This window comes from Equus caballus, chromosome 16 (assembly GCF_041296265.1).
Source record: "Equus caballus isolate H_3958 breed thoroughbred chromosome 16, TB-T2T, whole genome shotgun sequence".
Taxonomy (NCBI): Eukaryota; Metazoa; Chordata; class Mammalia; order Perissodactyla; family Equidae; genus Equus; species Equus caballus.
Genome location: NC_091699.1, coordinates 97,448,514 through 97,475,478, shown reverse-complemented (window position 1 = coordinate 97,475,478; position 26,965 = coordinate 97,448,514). Strand labels below are relative to the sequence as shown.

Here is a 26,965-nt window from a genome sequence, read left to right as displayed (position 1 = left end):
ATTAGCATAATAGTGAATATATCAATAATCAATAAGTATGATGGTGTATGTATCAATTAACAGTATCATGGTGAAAGTATCAGTTATCAACAAGCATGACGGTGAACACATTGGTTATCAATTAGTATACAGACCAGATCTCAGATCTGATCATCTATAAACAGTCCACTAAAAAGATAACAAGTGACCTGTTCTGAGCCTCTTCTCAAGCCCTACAGTTATGTAAAAAAGAAACGCCAGGGGACGGCCTGGTGGCACAGTGGTTAAGTTTGCATGTTCCGATTCTTGGTGGCCTAGGGTTCGCCTGTTCGGATCCCGGGTGCAGACATGACACTGCTTGGCACGCCATGCTGTGGCAAGCATCCCACATATAAAGTAGAGGAAGATGGGCACGGATGTGAGCTCAGGGCCAGTCTTCCTCAGCAAAAAAGAGGAGGATGGCGGGAGATGTTAGCTCAAGGCTAATCTTTCTCAAAAAAAAAGAAGAAATGCCAGACTGCGTTCCCTGACTAGGAGCCTTTGGCTTTATCAAAGCTTCTAAGATAGGAAACCTCTGACCATCAGCCATTGATCCCTCCTCACCAGCACCGGCAGGACAGAGGTTAAGGCCACGACATTTCTATGGGGCTCAGCAGACACACCACAGGTGACCTCCCGGGGAACCACCCCGATGACTTTGAAGGAAGGCCAAGACAGATTCCCGTAAGAATGCAGCCTCAGCAAGGTCCCCAGCTTGCCAAATAACAGACTCAGAAGTCAGCCCCGGGTCTTCTGCCCTCCATGGTGCCCTCACTCCACACCAGGCACTCACTGCACCCAAGAGGAGCTCTGAGGAGCTCACAGTGGCCCATGGAGGGGGTGCGGCCAGAGACTGTAATTCCATGTGGGGGCAAGGAGCAGGGGAGTGACAACTATGACCTTTGTTTAAAAATGTATTTTGAAAATTAGATGATTTGGTTCAAGGCTGCTAAACATAAATTATGAAATACCCAGAATAGCAAATTAAAAGAAACTACACAGAAACATTTTATTTTCACATTTCAAATCGAGGAGTTTTAAATTTCCTTTCTTGCAACTTTGAAAAGATTTTTAGGAAGTTAAAAAGAAATGAGAGTCTAAACCAGGTGGCTATTTAAATCACTGGGGTCCCAGGCCCATCCCCCCACGGCTCTGTATACATGGCCTGAGACGGACCTTCAGCTGTTTATTTGCTTGTTTTCAAAGACTCCAGGGCGTTTCCAAAGGGCAGGTAAAGGGAAAGTCAGGCTCCAAAAGTGAGCTGCCATCAACGCAACAAAGCTCCTGAAAACCAGCGACTATTTCCACATGAAAGCTCAACTGACGGCACCACTGAGCTAACTTAGACAAAATCTTTATTTTTTAAGAGTTGCATAATGTACAGCAGGTCTTACTCACATTTTTTAAATCCTGCAAAACAAAATGAAATTTAGCCCTAATTCAAGGCTTTGTCTTCAAACAAGTAACTTGCGTTTTCTACCAGCTGCAGAGCAGCCTCTAGCTCAGCCAGCCCGCTGGTGAGAGGCCAGGTGAGGGAGGGGGTGAGTTTGCCCCCCAAGGGAGACTAGCTGAGGGGAGCCACCAGTGTCCAGCGGGCAGAGGCCAGGATGCTGCTCCACCTCCCACAGCACGCAGCACGGCCCCCAGCCAAAATGTCAGTAGTGCTGACAAACCTGCAAACCAGCTCTGTGCTGGACACGTCAGCAGGCTGTCAGCTGTGGGCTTTGCGCTGCCCCAGCGAGGGTTTCCTGAGGATGTGGAGGGACGAGGGGCATCATTGGCCCCTCTCACCAATGTGGGGGATGTTTCTCCAAGCAGCCGAGAGAGAACCCTTGCCAGCCGTCCACAGGGCTGCACACACTGCGCAGGGGTTGACCCATGCTGCATGCCACAGTCGTGAACGCCACCATTCACCAGAGGGTGAGGACGCTCACAGCCAGAGGCCCCCGAGAGAGCTGCCGGCAACGCACGACTGCACTCAGAACAGAGAGCTGCCGTGATGGACAGGGCCCGGAACAGAACAAGACGGAGGTTACTGAGCACTCACTGCCTCCTTTAACGAGAGAGATCGCACATCCACCACATCAAAACTCTCAGTAACCTGAACAGGACAGAGCGGAGAGGGATGTGAGGAACGGACAGCTTAGTTCTTTCTGTTGCACAATTACCGTCTTTAAGAACATCTTTTTTTACTGCTTTCCTTCAGAACTTCTGTCTCTCCTCATCCTCAACTACCCAGAGGGGGAGATTCAGCAATTCCTACGAACAACTTAGCAGAGCTGTCATTTGAACGGAGGAAAATGAGAAGGCCGAGAAATCCCTGGATCCCAGGCACCAGCCCAGCCAGCTGGCACCTCCCTCCTGGCCGCCGGCAAACCACTTAGAGGACAGTTAATGGCTCAGAAAACTTGGGGGTGTGGAAGGATCACCCCGTGTCTCACAGCAATTAAAAGAAAACAAGGAAAACAATAACAAGCTATAATTTCAGAACAGTTGAGAGAACATTCTCCACAGACTAGATTTTTCTACGCAAACTCCCTCACCCTGAAAACGATCCTCTTAAACATTTCTCCCTGGGAAACAGCCCATCAAGAGGCCTTTCTAAATAAGATTTAAGAGATCAGTTAATTTTAATCACTGTGACCTAATTAGAAAGAGGCCAGACAAAGAAGACTATGACAGTCACGGTGCTCACAGCAGTCTCTGCAGCGTCCGCTGCTGGTAGACCTCATTGGTGCAGTACTTCACGTATGGGTCGAAGGTAGACGCCGTGTGCTTCTCCACGATGTCACTGATGTCGTCTATGAAGATGTTGTCCTGATGCCTGGCTTCCAGCTCAGTGAAGAATCTGAAAAACAAAGAAAAGTATTTATGCTTTCTTCCACGTGCCTTAACAGACAACAGTTTATCCTCATGTAAAATTATTACACAGCACTTGAAAGTAACAGCCCGAAGTGCCAACTCAAAAAGATAGAGAGAAAAACTACTAGGGTTGTGGTAAAAGTAAATCTGTCATAATAACACCTCATCACCGCAAGGTTGTACTTGAGACACCGAAAATCCAGGCATTTCTGTACTTTCAGGTATATTTTAGAAGACACAGATTTCACTGTTTTCCAAGAACACCCTAGCTCTTTAAGGGGCTGGGTTCATGCTTATATATTTTATTGTACTGAAAAGCATATGAGCAAAACACCTAAGTGCTTAAAGATCAAGTCTGAAATAAACCCAATTGTATGTGTCCTTTCTCTCAAAATAAAAATAATCATATTGTTTGAAATCTAATAATATGCATAACATATAAATGTCTTCATAAATTATTTAGATTGCAACTTAGGGCTGCCAGATTTTGAGAGAGAGAGTGTGTGAGTGTGAGTGTGTGAGTGTGTGTGTGTGCATAGTGTCCAGTCCAACTGAAATTAAATTTCAGGTAAATGAGTAATTTTTAGGTACAAGTATGTGACAAATATGGCATGAGACATCCTGGGCATCCTGTATTTTATCTGGCAACCCTAGGTGGCATCCAATTTTAACAGAACATCCAAAACAGATATTTGAAATAGGTTTCCACACAGAGCATTGCTGCTCAAACCGTGGCCCACAGGCCAGCAGCTGGGAACCATGAAAGAGCTTGTCAAGAATGCAGACTCTCAGCATCGCCCGCCCCAATGGACGCTTGCCTTTATCAGGATCTCCAGACGATCTGCGTGCACACTGACCACTCACAAGAGCTGCTCCAGAACACACTCGCTGTCCCAGTCTGGAGCAGCAGGAAAATGTATTACAGGTAACTATCCACAGGAGCAAAGCATTTTCCAGAAAGTGCGAGGAAGGCGACATCAACAGCACTTCAGGGCTGACTTCTGGGGCAGTCTCCAGCAAGCTCTTTGGCACTTGCTGCCCCTCACCCATTTGCTGAATAATACAAATATCTGTCTGAGTCCCTGTTTTCAAACCCTCAAGGTAGGTCTAGCTCTAGAGGTGGAACTTCAACCTCACTGACTCTGTGCCAATAACAGTGTACATCAAGAAACGATAGTACCAAGAACCAGTACAGAAGAAGCTGAGTTACCTGCCAAGGAGAGGTGACCTCAGCAAGTGAAAGCTGAGTAAGAAATGATCCTTTCCCTCCCAATACTCATGGCCAAGCAGCCCACAGAGGCACAGGGCCAATTACTGCAGTCTAAGACCTGTACCCAGGCATACACGGCCACGTCCTGGGGGAGGGGGACTGAGCAACAGTGGGAGGCAGGCCAGCAGCGATGAGGATGCACTGCTGGGAGCAGAGGGCAGCCCTGCCAGCAGGGGAGACAACGAGTGCCAGGCACGCACCTCGTTCAGGAAACTGAGGCTGAGGTGCGGACCCCAGAAGGAATGGGGACAGAGGATGGGGCTGAGAAGCAGGTCAGAGCTAGACTGCAAAGCCGTGACCAGAAGCTGGGAGCCTGGGCTTCACCTGTGGATAGTGAGAATTCACTGGCAGTGCTGAAGACAGTAAATCACCTGCCAGACAGAAAGCTGGGACAGGCGGATGGACAGAGAGAGTGGGGACAGAGAGACTGGAAGAGGCAGGAGATGGCTAGCTGGGCCAGCAACCATCCAGCCTGGCAGCGGGAAATCCAAACGAGAAGACACAGGTCAGGGAGACAGCCTGGAGGGAGAGTCAGTAGAATGGAGAGACGCTGAGATGGGAACGTCAAGGTTTCACCCTGGCATCAAGGTGGGTCACTCACCAAGCAGGAAGGCAGGGCTTTGGAGCAGGTGGAGAAGCACAAAGGACCAAGTTTAATCCTGCCTTGGGGATGTCAAATACCCATCTGTGAGAATTCAGAGCCACAGGAATTCTAGGTCACATACAGTCAGGACTAGCTCACTTCTAGCTGGTTTTCATATAAATGCAAAGTATTTGTAATTTATTTTAATTCCAAGGGTCTTCTTTCAATTTTCGTTGAACATTTGCTTAAAATAAGAAGCCATTCATAACATCACTATCATGAAAATCTGAGAAATAAATTTTTAAAGGCAAATATCTCCCAGAGTTTCTCGTCTTTCCTTAACTGTTAAAATATGAAGGAATGCAACATTATAACCAAAAACAACAGTCACTTGGCTTTTCCCAATGAAAAGGAAAACTCATTGATCACAGTAAAATGTTTGGCCAAAGTACAGGATTAGAAACACAGCACTAATGAAATATCTGTTTGTGCTACTTACTCTAATGTAATGTAAACCAAGACACCCATCTTTTATTTTGACATTAGCATAATTAATATGATTTAAAGTTTTCTGTGTTAAATTATCTCTTGGTTATTTTGGCCAATCTGCATATTTTACCAAGTGAGCCAAGCTACAAAAAGACCAGGAGAGTATTCCGGAAGAATGAGGTGTTATTTCAGTGACCCGGAGCGCTGGGGATCCAAACCAAATCCAAAGAAGTAAACCACTCTGGTCCCTGGATGAAACCTGAATGGGGCTGCGGGATAACGGGCTGACTTGAAGGACAGCTTTTCAACGGAAACACATTTCAGCATTAGGAGGTCTTTATTCTGGGACAATATCTTCACTATTTCCTCTTTGCAGCATTAGCAACACGATCAAGTTTCACAACCGATCACGGTAACAACCCTTCCCTCCTTTTTTCCTACTAAAATTCTAATCTCATCGCTAAAGTCTAGTTTTGAGAAACCTCCGAAGGACCAGGAAATGCTTCCCGCAAACAGGGCCCCCGACCGGAAACCCAGGTCAGCCCTGTGTGATGGTGACACCCCGTCCCCAGCCCCACCACCCCACTCATCAGATGCCCATAGCTCCTGGCTGTGCGAGATGGGCCCGACCACCGAGAACGCCAGGCAGCCCCCCGGGAGGGGGCTCAAGTCCTAACTCCAGTCCACACCTGAAGGCTCATCCACGGCCTAGCCCACCTCCTCTCACACTTCCTAGACAGGCAGGGACCATGCAGTCTTCAGGTTTTCGTGTCTTTAACCAGTGGTGATCTTAAATGCGGCGCCGCATCTCTGCGGAAAAACGAGGTCAACAGTGAGGAAGCCACTCAACACACGCACCTTTGTTTGCCTCGCTTTCTCCCGTCTGGAGAGGGCAGAAAAGACCTACAAATGTGAGGAACAAATGTCCCCGTGCCCTCACTAACAGCCTGCCTAGAACTCAACTGATGACACAATGGGCACGAAAGACACGAGCGTTCCTGACAACTCTCACAGCCCACCCAGGAACTCCACTAATCCAGAGAGGGGACCAAACTTAACCCACACCACGAGGCTGTTTTAAGAAGCCAAGCAGCACAGTCTCCTCTGACATGTCCAGCACGGATGATGCTTCGGTGGACGGCAGGAGCAGCAGTTGATGATGACAACCCCTCCCCAGGCTGGCCCAGTGCTGCATGCTCGCCATGCCCCGCCTCGCCTCACCTGGCCCTCAAGCCTCCTTTTGAGTGGCCCTGAGACCCAATTCACACAAGCACAGCCAGGTTGAGAGAGCCTAGGTCCAAACTCGAAACCACCGAGCCTCGGTCTGAGCCCAGAGCCTGTGCCCGACCCCAAGACTACCACCTCTGCTCCCAGCGCCAACTCCACGGAGGGCCCACGATGGGGGTGCACCGCGCAGGCCAGCAGGGCAGAGACACGACAACAGCCAGCCTCCAGGACATTGGCCAGTGGGTGTTCTGGTCCCGGTCCAGCAGTGTGAGCAAACACCAGCTCATGGGTCCCTCTGACATCCCGGGGCTCGCTCACTTCAGCCGTCCCTGTCCCCTGCTGCACTGCCCTTTGCCTTCTCATCCTTCAAGCATCGAGTAAATTCCCTCTCCTCCAGGAAGCCTTCTCTGCCCCTTCTGGGCTGGGCTAAGCTCCCTCACTCCATGTCTCTGTAAACCTCTATGCTGTTCCTTTGGTGCACCTGCTATGGTCGTAATTAATTATATTACGATTTTATTTACTTCGTCTCTCTGAGCAAGGGCCGACGACAGAGGCCATGTCTGTGTTCAACACTATGCGTTCCAGGCCACAGAACCTGGAATACAGAAGACAGTCAAATATTTGATAGGTGAATAAGTCTAATTTGTGTTTTAAAGAGAAAATTATAAAGATGAAACCTGATCAAGGAATTTTACTCTACTGCTATTTTACCAAGAACATAACACTCACAAGGAGGTCAGTCTCCACCCGCCTTTACTCCCCAGAAAATCAGGTCAGCAGAAATCTACTGACCACAGCTGTGCTGGGGGCAGTGAGGGCCACAGACAGACACAAGCAACCTGAGTCCCAGCACAAGTCTCTGTAGCCTGTCAGACGGGGTCTCTAAGACGAGGCCCAATCCTACACAAGTTTCTTCAATGCCAGCTGCACTTTCTAGAAAACCCGCCAGACCAGGCCTCCCCGACCAGACCTAGGGAGGACTCCAGCCGCTAAGATGCTGAGGGGCGTGGCCAGCAGGCTGCGGGAACCATGAGCACTGTGCCCCTCCCAGAATGGCATCTTGGCAAGGTGCTTCCCCTTCGTCAACATCCACCCGCCTCAAGCAGACTCAGATCATTCCTGGACTCCTCCCTCATGTGGATGAGCTCTATTCTAAGCGGCTCCACATCCCGCCACAGACCATCACATCCTCTCATGCTGGACACACAGAACCCGCTGGCAGGTCCACAGGTCTGGGTGGCTGTCATATCACAAAACACCTTCAGGAAACGAGAGGACACCCCAGGCGAGTGGCCACACACTAGCTGCCACTGCAAATACTTCCCACCAGAACGTCCCATCCTCCCCAAAACAGACTGATATTCTGCTGCAGAAAGGGAGACTTGGGGCTTCTTCACCTGGGGTGTTTGGTGGCCACGCTGACACAAAGATCAGCCTTGATTTTTCAACACACTGGGATGGAACAGCAAGCACGTGGCAAGGGTACCACTGCCCACGGCAAGGGCCACCCGCCTCGACCCAGATGCAGAGTCTATGCTCCTGGCCACCATCACCAGTCAGTCCAAGCCAATGACGAACACAATGCAGCGCACCTGTGACTCCCTCGCCAGGAACACTCACAGGAAATCTGTTAATTCGATATGAATATGGGGCTGTGGTTCTAAGTGAGGACACCCTACACCCCGATCTGGCAGAAGCCTCACGAGGGTTCCCTCGGACAAGTGTACATCTTCTCAGAATCTGTTTCAGCTTCTTCTGAAACTTTATCTCTGGATTGATAATCAGGGTGACAAGTGGTTGGGAACATGAGGAAAACATTGTAAACAAAAATGTTCTGAGAGCCCTCACTCCCTTCTCATAGCTACTGTCTGATCCTTCAACTCTCTAGGATGGTTTTTGATAAAAGATTCTTATCATCCCATTACAACCTTTAAGGTTCGGCCTGAACACATGGCAGAAGAGACTGCGGTGAAGGATGAACAAAGGGTTTTCCGACCCTCGCACCACACGACATGGAGGCTGCTCAGGTTTAATCCAGCCCATAGCACCCTTGGTTCAAGGCACCCAGCAAACCCAGAGGAGGTAGGAGGGGCCAGGAGGGGTGGGCAGAGAGAATGAGAACCAGACCCGAGAGCCGGCTGCCAGTTAAGGATCCCATCCCCTCAGCCCACCTGCTGGAAGGAGGATAAAGGGGACCAGGAAAACAGGATTTGACAACTCCTTGAAATTTTAATACCATTAGACTGAGTCTTTGCTTAAATACGGAATGTAAATTCACCATTCACCAAAATAAACTCAAAATGGATCAAAGACCTAAAGGTGAGACCTGAAACCATAAGGCTTTTGGAAGAAAACGTAGGCAGTACACTCTTTGACATCAGTATTAAAAGGATCTTTTCAGACACCATGCCTTCTCAGAGAAGGGAAACAATAGAAAGAATAAACAAATGGGACTTCATCAGATTAAAGAGCTTCTTCAAGGCAAATGAAAACAGGATTGAAACAAAAAAACAACCCACTAACTGGGAAAAAAATATTTGCAAGTCATATATCTGACAAAGGCTTAATATCCTTAATATATAAAGAACTCTCGCAATTCAACAACAAAACATCAAACAACCCAATCAAAAAATGGGCTGGAGACATGAACAGACATTTCTCCAAAGAAGATATACGGATGGCCAATAGGCACATGAAAAGATGCTCATCATCGCTGATCATCAGGGAAATGCAAATCAAAACTACACTAAGATATCACCTTACACCCGTTAGAATGACAAAAATATCTAAAACTAATAGCAACAAATGTTGGAGAGGTTGCGGAGAAAAAGGAACCCTCATACACTGCTGGTGGGAATGCAAACTGGTGCAGCCACTATGGAAAACAGTATGGAGATTCCTCAAAAAACTAAAAATAGAACTACCATGCGATCCAGCCATCCCACTACTGGGTATCTATCCAAAGAGCCTGAAGTCAGCAATCCCAAAAGTCCTGTGCACCCCAATGTTTATTGCAGCACTGTTTACAATAGCCAAGACGTGGAAGCAACCTAAGTGCCCAGCAACAGACGAATGGATAAAGAAGATGTGGTACATACATACAATGGAATACTACTCAGCTGCAAAACAGAACAAAATCATTCCATTTGCAATAACATGGATGGACCTTGAGAGAATTATGTTAAGTGAAATAAGCCAGCGAGAGAAAGATAATCTGTGTATGACTCCACTCATATGAGGAATTTAAAACTATGGACCAAGAACAGTTTAGTGGATACCAGGGAAAAGGTGGGGTGGGGGGTGGGCACAAAGGGTGAAGTGGTGCACCTACAACATGACTGACAAACATTAATGTACAACTGAAATTTCACAAGATTGTAACCTATCAATAACTCAATAAAAAAAAATATGGAATGTAAAGTATTTATCACATAAATCTGCATCACAAAAAGTGGAGAAAAGGCGCTTGTTCCCATGGTGACCATATGCACACCTGCTTCTCCTGTCTCAGTGTTACTCACATCCACCATTTAACTCTCCCAGGATCGGGGACGACACGATGAACGGCACACTCCCATGGAAATGTCCTGAGCAGGGTCAGGCACTCGCGTGTGCCCCCACCTGGGTGTGCTGGGGTACATGGACGGCTCCACAGATTCTAATTACTTTCTATTTAAGTACAGCTATTAATTTCCATCTAATGGAAGATCCCACCCCACCACATCCCATGTCATATAGGACCCTGAGGACAGAGACCAATGTGCCTGGTTCAGCCCCGGATCTCCAGGACCCGGCAAAGAGTGAGCCCTCCGTCACGTGCTGAATCAATCGATCCTCAGCACTCACTGCTGCTGACGTGCACCTTCCAAGGAGAGGGATGGGGATGCTGTGAAATGGGCATCTCCAGGCGTGACTCACACCTGTGTTACAAGGCCAGGTGCTCACGGTGACTACCAGGGCGGGTGGGGGAGGAGGCACTCGGATGTCACAGGTGGGAGCCCACGTGCCTTACCCCGCATCCGAGACACAGGGCTTGTAACCTCAAGAATAATCTTGCTAATCCATGCCCTGGCAAAAATTCTTTGAAAACTCAAAACCTAGCAAAGATGTGTGACGTCTAAGGAACTGTTTCCTTCTACGCGATGACAGTTACACAGCCAGCTCTGCGGCCTTTCCGCGTGGCGGCCTGCGAGGGCAGTGCTGGTGACACTCACTCACAGCTGCTCTCCCAGGAGAGGGGGCTGGGTCTGCTGGCTCTCTTCACCCTGCCTGTTTTCTGTTCCCACCTAAACAGCCTCACTGTGCACATGCCATCACTGTAAGTCACCCTGAGCCTTTCGTGAACGCAGCTGGAGTATAAGTGATCAATTCTAAACAAACCAACTGGGAAAACGTGGAAACGGTATCGAGAATGAATTTATAGAATAATTGGAACAAAGTCAAGAAAAACAAAAAGCTCTCTTCGAGCTGAAACCCCCCTTCCAATTGTGATCCGATCGTTCTGGAATAACCAGCACAGGAGGAACATGTTTCTCCTCTCGCACTATCTCCAGCTCCTTTTTTAGGGAGCACCCATGGCACATCAAGTCAGAATTCAGTCCACAAGAAAGAATAACTTCTAAAGTAAGCCCCAAATCTTCCCATCTCAGTTTTCCTTTATTAAATATGCCCCAAAAAAGTTGTCTTCCTAAAAGAAAGAAATGTTTTCTATGGTTCCATCAGTTTCATCAAAAAGACAAAGGAGGGCACCAGCCTGGTTGACTAGTGGTTAAGTTCACGTGCTCCACTTGGGTGGCCCAGGGTTCGCAGGTTCGGATCCCGGGCATGGACCTAGCACAGCTTGTCAAGAAAAAGAGGAAGATGGGCAACAGATGTTAGCTCAGGGCCAATGTTCCTCAAAAAAAAAAAAAAAAAGAAAGAAAAGAAAAGGGAACCAGGATACAGAATTTTGAAAACCTCTAAAGGTCAATTTCCTAAGCCATAACATCCTAAGAAAAACAACGCTCATCTGCAGGAGGGAAACAGAACTTCAGGTCCTGACAGTTTTAGAGCCTGCTCCATTCACACAGCAGCTGGCTCCAGCTTGCCCCTTCCACAGAACTCTCCCCTTCAACTCTCATCGAGGGTTTTTAAAATACTTTCTTTTTAGATAGTTGTGAGCCCTGGTTAGCAAAGTATCCAAAGACCGGGATTTATAAGGATTAAGGATTAAGTTCTCATCCTGGTTTTAAGTGGATTTGGGATAGTGATAAATTTCTGTTTTCTTCATTTGCTAAAACAAAATGAACAACAGAGTGGAGAAAAAGAGTGGGTCGACCATCAGCCCTGCCACACAGTGGTCCCTGGACCACCTCAAGAGAGAGCAGGTGACACAGCAGGGGACACACCAGGAAGAAGAGGGGATCCGACAGGCCAACGGCAGGTGACGATGGGAACGAGGAGGGGATGGGAGAGGTGAGGACGAGGGAAGAGCTGGGCTGGGAACTCGCAGGGAGCGTGGCATGGACTTCAGGGTTTGTTAAGGGTACACTTTCAAAGGGGTCCGGGATGCAAAGAAGTTTCGGAACCACTGGCTCTGTATAGTGAAAACACCTAATATAGAAAGATACACAGAGAAATTCAGCTGGACCCAGCATCGCCTCCCAGGTAGGTGCCCACAAGAAATGAAAACGTGTTCACAGGGAAACCTGGACACAAATATGCACAGCAGCACAATTTATACCAGCAAAAAGGAGAAACAGCCCGATGTCCATCAACCAATGAATGGAAAAGTAAAATGTAGGACGTCCGCATGATGCAATATTACCCAGCCATGAAAAGGATGAAGTACTGACACATTACAACATGGATGAGCCTTGAGGGCATCATGCTGGTGAGAGAAGACAGCCATGGAGACCACACATTGTGTGATTTCATCCACATGAAATGTCCAGAATAGTCGAGTCCACAGAAACAGGAAGAGCGGGTGTTGTCCAGAGGCAGGGGCATCTGGGGGAAACAGGGAGTGAGTGCCAATGGACACGGCGTTTCTTAGTGACGTGATGACAATGTTACAAAATTGATTGTGGTGATATCTGTCCAATCCGTGAATATACTAAAAGCCACCAAACTATACCACTTACATGGGTTATTTGTATGGTATGTGAACTATTCCTTCAAATAAGTTCTTTAATAAAAGGGCAACAGCCGGAGGAACGGGCAGGGGTGACAGCTGATTCCACAGATTCTGCTCGTGTACAGCCTTCTCTTTTCCTCCTTTCCCAGAGCAGACTGCATATGTTTCACCTCTTCTCAAGCAGCTCTCGTGAGAAGTCCCCAGACTTACAAAACGAGGAGCACTGGCCAAGGAGGCCGGGTCAGCAGGCCCAGAGCCCAGCTGTTTGGCTCCCCGACACCCTGGCTGGCCAGCCCTGAAGTGCCCTTAGGGAATTCCGGGCCCCGTGGAAGGCAATCCGAAACCACTCAACAGACGCAAAGGGCCGAGAGACGTGAGAATGTCAGGCATCCCTGTATGGTCAGCGGCAGGGAATCCAGCCCAAATCTCCCCAGTCACACCAGGGCACTGGAGACGGCACGTCCACACCACAGCAGCCCTGCCCACCACACAGGCCATGCACCCGCAGAACTGCCATCAGCCTCCTGCCTCCTCGCCACATAGGCTTCCTGAGTGAGAGCACACGGTTCCGGTCATGAAAAGCTATGGAAGCTCTGCTGCTGCGTCCTCTCAGAAGGCCTTCAGAGAGGCCCCGTGATGGCAATTCAGTCCACAAGGGTCAAAATGTTCCCAAACCTTACCTAGCATTTAACCACCACCAAGAGGCTAGCAGCCTTTCCCTTCCTTGGAAATGGTGAACTCAGAACGACAAATACGCTATCTACTCCTCTGGAGCAATGCCTACATCAGGTGTACTTCTCAAATCTACACTCCCAGGGCCAGTCAGCAATCAGACCGTCACCGCTCGCCTGCACGTGTCCCGTCTTATATACACACCCCTTCCTTCTCATTTCTCTACCAAAACCTCCCCCTAAAGCACATGTCTTCCGCAAATGGTAATTTGCTCTTCATGGTAATTCTTTTCCTGCTTCTATCCACTTTTAAAGAACCTACCAAAACCCATTCTACAAGCTGCTCTGGCCCCCTCACCCCCTTCCCTTCATCCATCAATGGGACCAGCTGTCCAAACCAAAGCTCTAACTGTTCTTCTGACGACACAACTCCCTCTAAGAAGGGCCCAAGGACGCACACCCGCTCGGGCAAGTTCCCAGCCAGCTTCTGAGCCCACATGCTTGCACCACCTACACACTCTGAAAGGATCACGTCCCGCAGAAGCTTCTTGTACTGCTGGCCAGCTAAGAACGCTGACGCTAGACCACCACAACTACGTCACTCGCCAGGATGCACAGCAGCCAGCTGGAGAGAGGCGACTGCTTACAGCTTGCAGAGAGTCTGTCATTCTCAGCTTTCCTTTTTTTAAAAAATTGACATCTTAATAGTTGTGGTAAAAACTACTACAAAAGCTAATCTGGGCAACACACACATATACTTGCATTTGGTCACTTCTCCACCAAGAAGCAGCTCCCAACCACACGCCCATCCTCGCCTCTGCCACAGAGGCAGAGCCGGCTCCCCGCTGGCTGCAGGAATTTGAGAGACTAACGAAGCTGCCCACTCAGGGGGAGCTGCACGGTACCCTTCCCAAGGGGAGGGTCTCCAGCTTAAAAGGAACACAGGAAGTTGCACCTGTGGCGGGAAAGGGATGCACCGCGGTAGAGCTGGACTGAGGGAGCCAGGTCCCGCCAGCACACGGCTGCTCAAGTTGTCAGCAGCAACTCTAGTTCCTGTAAAACGTCAGAAAACAAAAATGCCTTGGCACACGTGCTAACAAAGCCGGCACAGACTTCAACCACAGATTATTACCTGTTATTTTACCTGACAGCTGGCCCAGCCCCTGAATAGTGCGTCAGAGTTTCTGAGTGACTAACACATCTTTCCATTAAACAGGAGCAGCTTTTCCAAGGGCTTTCCTTAGAACTTATTACAGCCGTGCGAAATGAACACCACTGGCTTCCTTCTAAAACAAAACTAACAAATACTTTCTTTCTCTCGCTCTTTTAGTATTTGACAAACTGAAAAACCATCCTTCAGCTATAGAGAATTATTCCATGAGAAGTAGTCTCTGAAACAAAAAGTCATTTGTAGGTTTTATTATTATTAATCAGCAACATACTAAATAAACCAGAGGCAGTTAGCTTTATAAAAAAGTACACAGAATTTATCTTTACTATGTTATCTCTAGAGACTTTTTAAAAATTCAGGCCTTTTGAAAAACATAATTTTGTTTAAGTTTGCTTTTTTTTTTTTTTTACAAACCTTCAGGTTTCTGCTTATTAATTCCTGTTTTTGTTTTTTAAGGCTAGCCTGAAGACAAACAATAGAGAAAGAAGAGAGAAGTATTTCATTTCCTTGGGAAGTTAACAGGCATACGAAGTCCCAGGTGAAAAGAGTCGCCCCAGGGCTGGCCTCCTGGTCCCACAGTCGAGATGGCCCGGGTCGGCGGCTTCCATTCCAGGCTCTGTGCGCAGGCCAGGGCGCACTCGGACTGACTGGCTGCCAAGCAGCTGCAGGTGCAGGGCCAGATGTCAAACCCACCCACTGCCACTTACAGAGACCTTTGAAACAAGATGAAGGGAAGCCACGGCTGCTTCGCAGAGCTTCAAAACCTGCCCTTCACCCTCTCCTCCGTGACGGAGCGGCAAATTCAATCCTTAAACAATAGGCGCTGGAACCACGACAGGGAGGAGACCCTTTCCCAGAATCACGATTTGACCCTCCACTCCGTCTAGAACCCTCCAGAGATTCTACACAGCAGCCCCTTCACCATCTCTTTTCAGTGCGTATATAAGGTCTCTCTCTCCTATCTGTATGTTTTCTAACTTTAATCATTTCTCAGCTTTCTGCAGTTGCCTTACCTTCTCACCAGACTAACACCTGGGAGGGAGCCAACTCAAGTTTCTTAACTTTTTGCTCAGAAAAAAAAGCCACCCACAGTGTGGATATGTACATACATTTCCCTGCTCTTTTTAAAAAGGCACTGTTTTTACTTCATGTTAATAAAAAAGGCAAATGCACCTAATCCTTTGGCTGCTCTAATGTGAAGTGTGACAGAGTATGATTTACCTGAGTCGCATCTAATTTAACAGAGGGGGATGAAGCAGAGACCAGCCTGTATTATTGAAAATCATCCAACAGCATTTTCTTTTTAAATGTTAACTATTTATTTATTTTTTCTCCCCAAAGCCCCAGTACAAAGTCATATATCCTAGTTGTGAGTCCTCTAGTTCTTCTATGTGGGACGCCACCACAGCATGGCTCCACGAGCGGTATGCAGGTCTGCACCCAGGATCCAAACCTATGAACCGGGGCCACCGAAGTGGAGCGCACAAACTCAACCACTATGCCACCGGACCGGCCCCTCCAACACTATTATTTCAATGCCTCAAATTACATAACATCAGAGAGAAAGGTATTGGAAAGCCTTTATGCTTAATTTCCCCAGGTCCTGGTGGCAGAATCCTCCGAATACATTAAAGTGTACTCCCCTCCGTCCTCCTCGCACACGTGCTCATCTGTGCACAGGGGACTGACGACCTCCCCGAGTGTGACCCTGTGCGAGGGCACAGGTCCATCGATTTATCAGGCTAATTCAGACAAACACCAAACCAACACAGTGGGCACCAGAGCTCTCAACCAAGGGCTGACGGCCTGAAACCGCCCTACATACTGTATTTTAAAAATCTGAATTAGCTCCCAACAGTTAAAAATGAAGTGAGGGCATGCACATCCAGGTTTCCCAGTTTCTGCAGGTCCAGATCCCAGCACCAGGCTCACATTCACTCAGGGGCTGGGGCTGCACTCACACCCAGCTCACAGGTGCCCCTACGCAGAGCCACCCCCACCGGTCCTGCTCTGTCAGCCGCATGACCTGGCTGCAGAGTAGGGGTCTGAATCTGCCCCCCAGAGAGGGCTCTGGAGTCAGATGTGCGTCTGATTTCTGGGGTCTTCCTTGGTATCTAACTGCTTACTGCTGGGGTGCAATTTACTGACCCTCTCTGGTCCTTGTCTGCTGAGGAGGAGACAGCCCTGTCTCTGCAGAGATCGCAGCGAGCACTGAACGACATAAGTACAGACAGGACGGGGTACGGACCCCGGCACACGGGGCTCATCCACGGTGGCAAAAGTTGTGATTCTTACCATCAAATGACAGAGCACCAAGGAGTCCTTGCGAAGACGCTGACTTCCACGCAAGTCAACAAGGCTTCTGGAATCACTATTTCCACTCCCTCAAATTTGTGTTAGTTAGAAGCCAACTGAGTTATGAGGGAGTCATGAAACTTGCTGCAAGTCCAAAGTCCACATTTGGGGCAAGACAAGACCTCTGCGCCTCTGGCTTCATTCAGGTCCTAAGATAAGCAACGTATTATTTATCAGAAATAGCTACACACCTGTATCGATCTGTTCCCTATCCCTGAAAAGCTTCTCACATTAATGTAAAAAAGACAGAACACAAGCTTTTACTAACCTGCAAAATGTCATTTAGACTGTGACTAAGGATTAACTGCTGCAGGGAGCATCAGACTCTCACAAGCGTGCGGCTGTGAAATGCTCGTCTCTCAACACGAAAGCCCACAAAGGCCCTGCAGTTGCAAACTGGTCTCTGTAAGACCTGCAGGTAACTGGGAACTTTGACAGCTCAACTGCAGAAGGGGCAAAGGAAGAAAAATCACACCCAGCCGTCTCCACAATCTCAACGCCACCGTGGAGAGTTGGGATCAGCAGAAAAGTCTTGTCCACTTACATTCATAACCTGCGCCAGAAGAAACCAGGTGGGAAGCTGAGTCCATCCACGCACAGCACGCCGCACCAGTCCAGGCACCACACGCCAGCGGGCCGGGGAGGAGGGCTCGGAGGCTCCTCGCCGTCAACTCCTCTGGCAGTCGTGCATTCAGGTGTTAACAGCACCTGGCTGAACACGCCACGTTCCCTCACAGGTAAGCCGCTGTAAAGCCGGAACCACTTCTCAAACGCAGACTGTCGCTGCTGCACGTGCGACACCCGGTACTAACAAGGCTCAATGACATCCTTACAAGCATTTTACTTGCAAGCCACCAGCATGAAGCACAGCCGACCCCGCTCACAACCACCGCCAGCAGCCCCGGAACAGGGACCTATTCACGCAACAGAGGCCTCTCCAAAGCGAACACTTTGTCAGTCAAACGCCCACAAACGAGCAGGAGCCCCGGGACGGTTCATCTCCCAGGAGAGAGGCGGCCTGCGGGTGGATCGCTCCCTGGGACGCGTCTGCTCTGCGCCCGGATCCCAGGCCGCCCTGTCTGCGAACACACCCCGCCTGCCCCGCTCTCAGAAGACGCCGGGGCGGGAAGAAGCGCGGACGCGGCCTGGAGCCCCGCAGCCCTGCCCCGGGGCGCGCCCCCTCCCCTCGGAGGCACGGGCGCCGCCAGGCTCGGCCCCGGAGGCACGTCGGCAGCACCCACGGCGCCGGGGCGGACCCACCGCAGCTGCTTCTGCGCGGACTCCGCGCCTCACAGACGACACGGGACAACGCACGGACCCTCGAAAGCACCCTCGAGAGCCCCGAGGGCCGCAGTCACTCTGGAGCTGCGCGGACCCCCTTTACACGCACAGGGAGCACAAAGGCGCGGCGCCCGTGGCTCCCGGAGCCCCGCGCTGCCCGGCCGCCTCCTCGCCCATCCTTCTCCGGGGCCGCCCGAGGTTCCCCCGCCAGGCCGCCCGCGCCAGACGCGTCCCCGCGCTTCGCCCGCCCGGAGCCGCTGACCGACCCAACGCCCCGCAGCCGCGCCCCTGCCGCCTCCCGCCGTCGCAGCGGCCCGGCACGTGGGCAGGCGACTAGCGCGGCCCCAGCGGACCGGCGGGGCAGGCGGGGCAGGGGGCCAGCCCGCCCCAGGGACCGTGGCGGCGCGCGGCCGCAGACCCCCGTCAGTCCGGGTCGCCGCGGGACAGGCGGGCGGGCGGCGCTCGTCACCCCGCCGCGCCTCCTGCTCCGCTCGAAGCCGCGCCGCGCTGGAAACCAGCCGTTCACACCCCCGCGCTCTTGCCAGGAAACCCCTCCCCCTGACGGCTGATGGCAGTCCTTCCCGCGGCGCCTCGGCCCACAACAAACTGACGCGCCGGGGCTGCAGGCGCTGGCCGCCCGGGCTCCGCGACGACGCCGCTTCCCGCCGCCCGCGGCAGACGGCTCTGCGAGGCGCCGCGAGCTCCACGGCGGGAGCGCGGCCCCTCGCGGCCCTCCTCAGCTGACGGGACACGGCCTCGCCGGCGGTGCGCTAAGGAACGTTCCCCCGCACGCGCCGCGGACGCCCGGCGCTGACCCTCCCCGGGCCACACGGCAGCGACCCTGCGCCGGGGCTCGGCGGCGCCTCAGCCCTCGCCCGGGGCACAGCGGACGGCAAGACAAACGGAAGCGCGGGACTGGACGGCGCGCACGTCGGAGCGACGGGGCAGACAGCGAGCGCGAACTGACAAAGGGGACACCCAGACAAGGAGGAGCACCGCGCGGCGCCCACGGAACAGGTGACTCGGGCCACTGCACACGCCCCTCCGTCCACTGCACACGCCCCTCACAGTCCACGGCACACGTCCCTCCGTCCACGGCACACGTCCCTTCGTCCACGGCACACGTCCCTCCGTCCACTGCACACACCTCTCACAGTCCACTGCACACGTCCCTCCGTCCACGGCACACGCCACTCACAGTCCACGGCACACGTCCCTCCGTCCACGGCACACGTCCCTCCGTCCGCTGCTCACGTCCCTCACAGTCCACGGCACACAGTCCACTGCACACGTCCCTCCGTCCACGGCACACGTCCCTCCGTCCGCTGCTCACGTCCCTCACAGTCCACGGCACACAGTCCACTGCACACATCCCTCCGTCCACGGCACACGCCCCTCACAGTCCACGGCACACGTCCCTCCGTCCGCTGCTCACGTCCCTCACAGTCCACGGCACACAGTCCACTGCACACATCCCTCCGTCCACGGCACACGCCCCTCACAGTCCACGGCACACGTCCCTCCGTCCGCTGCTCACGTCCCTCACAGTCCACGGCACACAGTCCACTGCACACATCCCTCCGTCCACGGCACACGTCCCTCCGTCCACCGCACACGTCCCTCCGTCCACTGCACACGCCCCTCACAGTCCACGGCACACGTCCCTCCGTCCACGGCACACGTCCCTCCGTCCGCTGCTCACGTCCCTCACAGTCCACGGCACACAGTCCACTGCACACGTCCCTCCGTCCACGGCACACGTCCCTCCGTCCGCTGCTCACGTCCCTCACAGTCCACGGCACACAGTCCACTGCACACATCCCTCCGTCCACGGCACACGCCCCTCACAGTCCACGGCACACGTCCCTCCGTCCGCTGCTCACGTCCCTCACAGTCCACGGCACACAGTCCACTGCACACATCCCTCCGTCCACGGCACACGTCCCTCCGTCCGCTGCTCACGTCCCTCACAGTCCACGGCACACAGTCCACTGCACACGTCCCTCCGTCCACGGCACACGTCCCTCCGTCCACCGCACACGCCCCTCACAGTCCACTGCACACGTCCCTCCGTCCACGGCACACGTCCCTCCGTCCACGGCACACGTCCCTCCGTCCACGGCACACATCCCTCCGTCCACGGCACACGTCCCTCCGTCCGCTGCTCACGTCCCTCACAGTCCACGGCACACAGTCCACTGCACACGTCCCTCCGTCCACGGCACACGTCCCTCCGTCCACCGCACACGCCCCTCACAGTCCACTGCACACGTCCCTCCGTCCACGGCACACGTCCCTCCGTCCACGGCACACGTCCCTCCGTCCACGGCACACATCCCTCCGTCCACGGCACACGTCCCTCCGTCCGCTGCACACCCCCTCACGGAGACCTGAAGCTCCCGCAGCAGCAGCAGTGGACAGACTTCAATACTGACCAGCCAACCTGAGCACGAGGCCGCGCAGAGACCCCGGCTGGGGAACGTGGCAACGTATTCACGCCCTCGGAGCCTCCACGTGTCCATCTGCGGAGCAACAATGCCCACACCTGCTCTCCTTGGCGTCAAATGCTCTCAGTTTCGGTAGCTCTGCATCTTGAGTTTTACTTTCCATTTCCAACCTTCTCACCACCCAGTTTACAGGGCGAAGCCCCCAACTTCTCTCCCGCTGCGGGGTCGGGACGTGCTGACCTCCCGGGGGCAGGGGAGCGGGGTCTCAGGCACGGGCCCCCAGGACTCAGGACACTTCGGGGGAAGCGGGTGCAGAGCAGTGCGGACGGCCAGCGTGCGCCGTCTCAGGAGAGGGGCGAGGAGACGCCGCCTGTGTCTGCCTGTTTGCATACGGCAGCGTGGGGAGGAGCGCCAGACACCTGCCGCGGGCCAGAGGTGAGGGGTCAGCGGGTCAGAGTGCAGGGAGGCGGGCAAGGGCTGGGCCCGTCGACGCCACATGATACTGTCCGTGCGGAAGGCCGCGTAAATGCAGGACTTACCAAGACCCCAGGAGGCGCCCTTCCCAGACGTCCCGGCTCCATCTCAGCCCTGACGCGTCAGCCGGGGGCCTGGGCGCCGTGCGCAGGGCGCAGAGGCTCAGACGGCCCCACGCGTCCCAACCCCAGAGCCAGGGGACAGTCCACTGTCACGAAGCAGCGGAGCCGGCCGGCCGCGCTGGGCACTGACCGCGGTGCGAGAACCAGTGACGGCGAGGGCGCTACGTCTCAGTCAACTGGACTTAGGATTCACAAGTTCTTCATTCCTAGTCCCAATTTGAAAAAATTCCCTGAAAGTTTAAACAATAAAACTGTAACCACGAGTTACAGAAATTTTAACAGAACTAGACGTCTCCTAAGAACACGAGGTAAAGGAGTTTCTCGTGAAGCACAGTCAGACGACATTCCATAAGCAAGAGAAGCTGACAGTTCCCCAAATCCCCAAGAGTCACAAGCCATTCAGAGGCGGTCTAGGAAATCAAACTCACGTACTCCAACTAGAAATGCACGCAGTATTTTGTACCATGACACGACCCAGGCTGTTATTCGTTAAACAAGAATCTTTACCTTGCAGTTAAATGCTCATTTAATTACACGGCAGAAATACTGGTCTATTAAGCTCATTCTGTACATCCCAGGGGCCCACTTAATGAAGTTACTTGCAAATATAAAGTAATTAACAAAATATGAACTCAATAGACGGTTAGAGACTACATTAAATGATGTTTGAATTAAAACATCCATTAAGGACCACCAATCTTATGACATTAAATTGACGAGGAAGCATAGGAAAGCTGGGTAATTACGGGTTAGACGAAGCTCACTTGCCCGGTTTCCCAGCAAGACCAACGGAGGTCCCGCCTGGGGGGTACCCTGTCCCTCAGGCACCTGTTCCCTGTGCGTTTACCCGCCAGGTGCCCAGGACAGGGAGCCCGCCTGTCACGTTCACTGTTCTATGTCCAATGCCTGGCACCCTGCCTGGTATATGGGAGGGCCTCTATAAATTACGCTGAAAAAGCCACCCTAAGATATTCTATCAAAGAATAAGATGCAATGCTCAATAAAAATCTCATACTCCGAAAAATGACTATTTCCCCAAGAAAGTAAATTCCATGACTCATGTGGAACCATTCGTTTAAAGTTCCTGAAAAGAAGAAACTAGACAGAGGAAGGCCTGGCTTATTTGGGGAGCACACGGAGAGAAAAAATGGATACCCAGTGTTAGTCTTCACTTAAGACTCTGGCTCTCTGACAGACTAAAGGAAAGGCCACTAGCACAGGTGGGTAACAGTAGGGGTGTATGGTCGACCACCATGGTATCTAAGACTGGTGCTTGTAGATGCAGAGAAAGCTCGGGAAGCTGTCCTAGGGACATCTGGTGGCAGACCCTCTGGCGGGACTTTAATCTTTCACCATGTGTAAGTATGATCTGGGCGGTGGGCGGGACCTCTTACCCGCTGTTTCTGGGATTAAACCAGAGGAGCCTCCAGAAGAATCAGCCGAGAGCCAGCCAGCCTTGGACGAGGATGCACCCGGCTCTCCAGGGAAAGGAGGCATTTCAAACGGACCAGAGCCGCTGTGGACAAGTGAAGTATTCCTGAAATTCGATTCCAGGCTTGTTAAAAGTGGTGCAGCCACTGAGACTGTGAAGATGTCCCTCAAACACAGTCAGTGTTCAACGGTTGGTTCCCAGAGAAGGAGAGGCAGCTCTGCGGACAGGGCCCTCTCCCCATCCGTCCTTCGTGGCTGGACGCTCACTCTCAGAAAACCGTTTGCATACATTATCCTCTGCTCTGCAGGCTGTTCACATCTCTACTCCCTGCCTCCAATCTCTGCCACATATTTTTTTTCTTTTTTGAGGAAGATTAGTCCTGAGCTAACTACTGCCAACCCTCCTCTTTTTGTTGAGGAAGACTGGCTCTGAGCTAACATCCGTGCCCATCTTCCTCTATTTTATACGTGGGATGCCTGCCACAGCATGGCTTTTGCCAAGCGGTGCCATATCCGCACCCGGGATCCAAACCAGCGAACCCCAGGCCGCCAGGGCTTAACAGCTGCGCCACTGGGCCGGCCCCTCCCACATTTTGAAAAGAAACACTGACATTGTTCACAGCTACTTTTTTCATATCACCCCCAAAAGGCTTTTACTAGGTGCAGCCGTAGTGTAAGTCAGACTTCTGGGCCTCAGGTCACGTCTGCAAAGCCCAGCCTCCATGAGACGGTGTTCCCGAGCCCACGTGCCACAGGGAGAGGAACACCCTGTCCCAGAAAAGCGCCAGCAGGAAGAAGGAACTCTCCAGCATGAGCTGGTGACCGACTCACAGAGGGCGAGGACCTCAGCACCCTGGTTTCAGATTCCTCGGTTATTCTGAAAAAACACGCTTCATGCTGGTGGCACACTCACTTGGCAGCTGACAGGCAGACAGGAGTGAGCTGCCCCAGGAAGAGATTAGGATTCCCTGCTTCAGTCTCAGGAGGGAAAAATAAGATCAATAAAAACCAGTCTTCAAAGTCAGGAATTAGTTCAGGCCAAGAAAGTCTCCAGTAAGACAGGCAGAGGCAACCGCCATGTCTCCAGTTTGAATATCTGAGCTTCCAAATACCGGGGTCTTCAAAGAGTCCAGGAGAACGAGTTTTATTCAACAGGAAGCAGGGGAAGAGTGTTCTGAGTCTAAACAATTACACTTTCCCCCGTCTAAGTTGGAAACAATACTTCATGAGCAAAAAGCAGAAAATCACTCAGTGTGTACCTCTCAGAAGTATCAATAAAATGCAATCCTGATCTCTAAACTTATTAATAAATTGGTAAAATGATATTCTGATATTCTAAATTAATAAAATTACATTCTGATCACAAAAGCTGTTTTGTGGAAGTAAATTAGATATTGGCCGGGAAGACTGGAAAAAAAAGGGATGAAGGGATGGGAGAGCCTCAAGCAGGAGGCATTTCTTGGTGGTGGTCCCCAGGGTCAGGAGAAACACCAAAAGGTAAACCAAACTCTTCGCCCATGTTAACATGTCTTAACACCAGCAGGACGTGAATCCTCAGATACGCCATCAGACGCTCCAAAACCAAGGATGAGGAAGCTAAACCTGCGATACGGATTTAAGGAAAAAACAGTCCTCCTGAAGAGCTTTCACTTGATGCTGCTTTGTGAAATCCAAGAGAATAAGTTCATGGTCTAATCATTTCCGCTCTCTCTTCAACAGAACAGACTCAAGTAAAATATCAACTTGTGAGAATGGCTATCAAAGAAGTCCTGGAAAACATCTTACATTCGTAGCAGGTTTCTTAAAGATATCTACATGCAAACACAATGTGTACACAAACACATGTAACACAGCGCCGAGCATCACACACACACAAGATGCAGGGCCAGCCCAGTGGCACAGCAGTTAAGTTCACATGTTCCGCTTCAGTGGCCTGGGGTTCACCAGTTCACATCCCAGGTGTGGACATGGCACCACTCATCAAACCATGCTGTGGCAGGCGCCCCACATATAAAGTCGAGGAAGATGGGCATGGATGTGAGCTCAGGGCCAGTCCTCCTCAGCAAAAAGAGGAGGACTGGCAGCAGGGCTAATCTTCCTCAAAAAAAAAAAAAAAAAAAGTACACACAAGACGCAGGAGCCTGAGAAGTGGGAGGAACATCAGGACAACTTCCGCAGATATACACAGACCTGCCTTTGTGCCCCATCTGGCAGCCCGAGTCACCCTTCTCTGCTGGAGAAGGATTCCAATGAATGGCTGACGCAGAGACAGGCTTCCTGCTACAAAGGGTCCTCTGTTTGGATCCCCCACAAGTGACAAGCTGAATCTTTACCAATTTTGACATTTCTATGGAATCTTTCCACCAAATTCTTTTCCAAGTTCATTTCCTGAAACCTTTCTGAAATCCAAGAACACTGTATAGATAAACTACCAGTTAAATTCTTTAACGAACACCATTGGTGATACACATTTTCCTCAAGATATTTTTCTATAAATATACCTGTAAAATGTCAAATTACAAGGCTTGTATGATTTAATCCATATCCTTAAACAAAATCAGACTCAGCATGGTCATAAGATACTAAATTAATATTGAAAACAGTATTCACCTGTCTTAACATGAAGTGACTAATTTTTTAATAAAATCATATTTTCACAGCTTTCACACAAAGTTGACATTTTAAAAAATTAAAATATTTTGCTGTGAGGTTGCTCAGTATTCACATTACCACCTAAGGGATAGAGAATTCTTTGATTTAGGTCCTAAGAAAGACTTGCAAACTCATTTTCTACGGAAGTTTATTTTGGAAACATTAGATTTTTCAGAAAATCATAACCTGAATTCAGTCAGCACTTCCCAAATATGCATTTTGCTTTCTTCCTCCAGTCCCTGTAAAAGTGTTTGAAGAGTGTGATACAGGCAACTTGGATGTCTTTTTAATTTTACTATATTGCTGCGTGTTAGGCCATCTGATGAAATACGAAGCACCGGAACTCTTATAACCAATGAGAGCTTATTTCTAGTGAACACTGCAACATGGAGGCACATTCAGACACGGCTGATGATAAAGATGCTGGACAGCACCCCTCCCTTAGGGGACAGCATCCACGGGGAGATGACAGGATGGTGGTCTGTGACATGCCATGGAGCCGTGTTAGAAAACCAGATGCTCTTTGCTTTTAAGGCATCCACATTCTAAGAGGTCAAAGACATTCAAACACAAGACAAGCTCTGTCCCTCTGTGGTGCTGTGACCAGCTCCGTGGGTGATGTCCCCCAGAGGGAGCAATCCTAACAGTGTTCCAGATGGGCAGTCCCTCGCAGAGGCCTGATTGACACTTAGCTCTTGAGGCTGGAACATCCGCTGCACATAAAATACACGTGTACTTTTGAAGAGTGAGTCTAGGGGACCGCATTCCTAAGAATGAAAAGACTCACTGGTTTCAATTCCATTTAAGTGAAACGGTCCTAAGTAAATCATACAATTTACTTGGGTCTCAGTCTCCTTGCCTACAAAGGGGAAATGACGGGACTTCACACGTGCGCCAAAGGAATAAATCAGGGGAAATAAAAAGAGGGTTGGAAAAACAGAAACGGACGCCCAGACGCTAGTAATTAATGCACAGCAATTAGAAGCAACATCCCATAATAAATAAGCAATTGGAAAGCTTAAAAGAGCTTGGTTTTGAAACTTAATTCATCAGCCACTCTCCTTGTGCTAATCAAGTGCTGGGTTTAACTTGGCTGGATCACAAAGTTTACAGTCAAACCTCCTCCATCGGCCAGAACAACTGTGTGGTCCTGCTCGTGTAACTCACAACTGGCAGAGTCAAAAATCCACATAATGCCTCAAAACCCACAGCTGTAAATACAGCGCAGATGAGGCGGTGCACGCAAACCCAGCCATTGTTTCCTTTCCCACAAAGTTCTACCCTCGTTTAAGATGGATAGCAGCAGATGACCACGCTTGGAACACTTTCATCTGTCCCACCCAGGATCATCATCCACGTTTACGTCTCTGTCAGTGTGACAACGCAGAGTCCACAGCCTCCCAGAGCTTGTGAACGCAGTGCCAAGAGGCAAAAAAGCACAGAGCAGGCCAGATCCACAGAAACTAACCAGCACAGCCTCCTGGCAGCTGCAGCGTGCCTGCCTGTTCTGAGGCCCCGGTGCAGGAATGCCTCTCGCGAGGAAACGCCAGTTGGGGGAGTCCTAACCAGAGTCAGGGCTGATGCGCTCTGTGAGGAGGGAAGAATGTATTCACGTAGACTTCACTCAACATCAAAATAAACACGACTGCCACAGCGCTGCAGAACGCGCCACAACCATCCTACAGACAAACTTGCACGACCGCCGCGTTGAGTCCACAGGAACCAAGACCTGCTCTTTGGCCCTGGACCAGCGCCGGCAGAGGCCACAGAGAGAGGACTCACACACCAAAATCAACA

General features: G+C 51.0%; 1 protein-coding gene across 4 annotated transcripts in view; it reads right to left on the bottom strand.

Moving 5' to 3' along the window:
- ARHGEF26 (Rho guanine nucleotide exchange factor 26) overlaps positions 1-26,965 on the bottom strand; it is a 112,783-nt gene that overhangs the window by 52,043 nt on the left and 33,775 nt on the right. For all 4 annotated transcript variants that reach the window (XR_011427435.1, XR_011427436.1, XM_023621141.2 and 1 more), the window contains exon 6: positions 2,714-2,866. Coding sequence is in view for 2 of the 4 variants with exons in the window: in XM_023621141.2 (XP_023476909.1) it covers positions 2,714-2,866 (153 nt within the window). In the remaining 2 variants the exon portion in view is untranslated. The remainder of the gene's footprint in view (positions 1-2,713; positions 2,867-26,965) is intronic.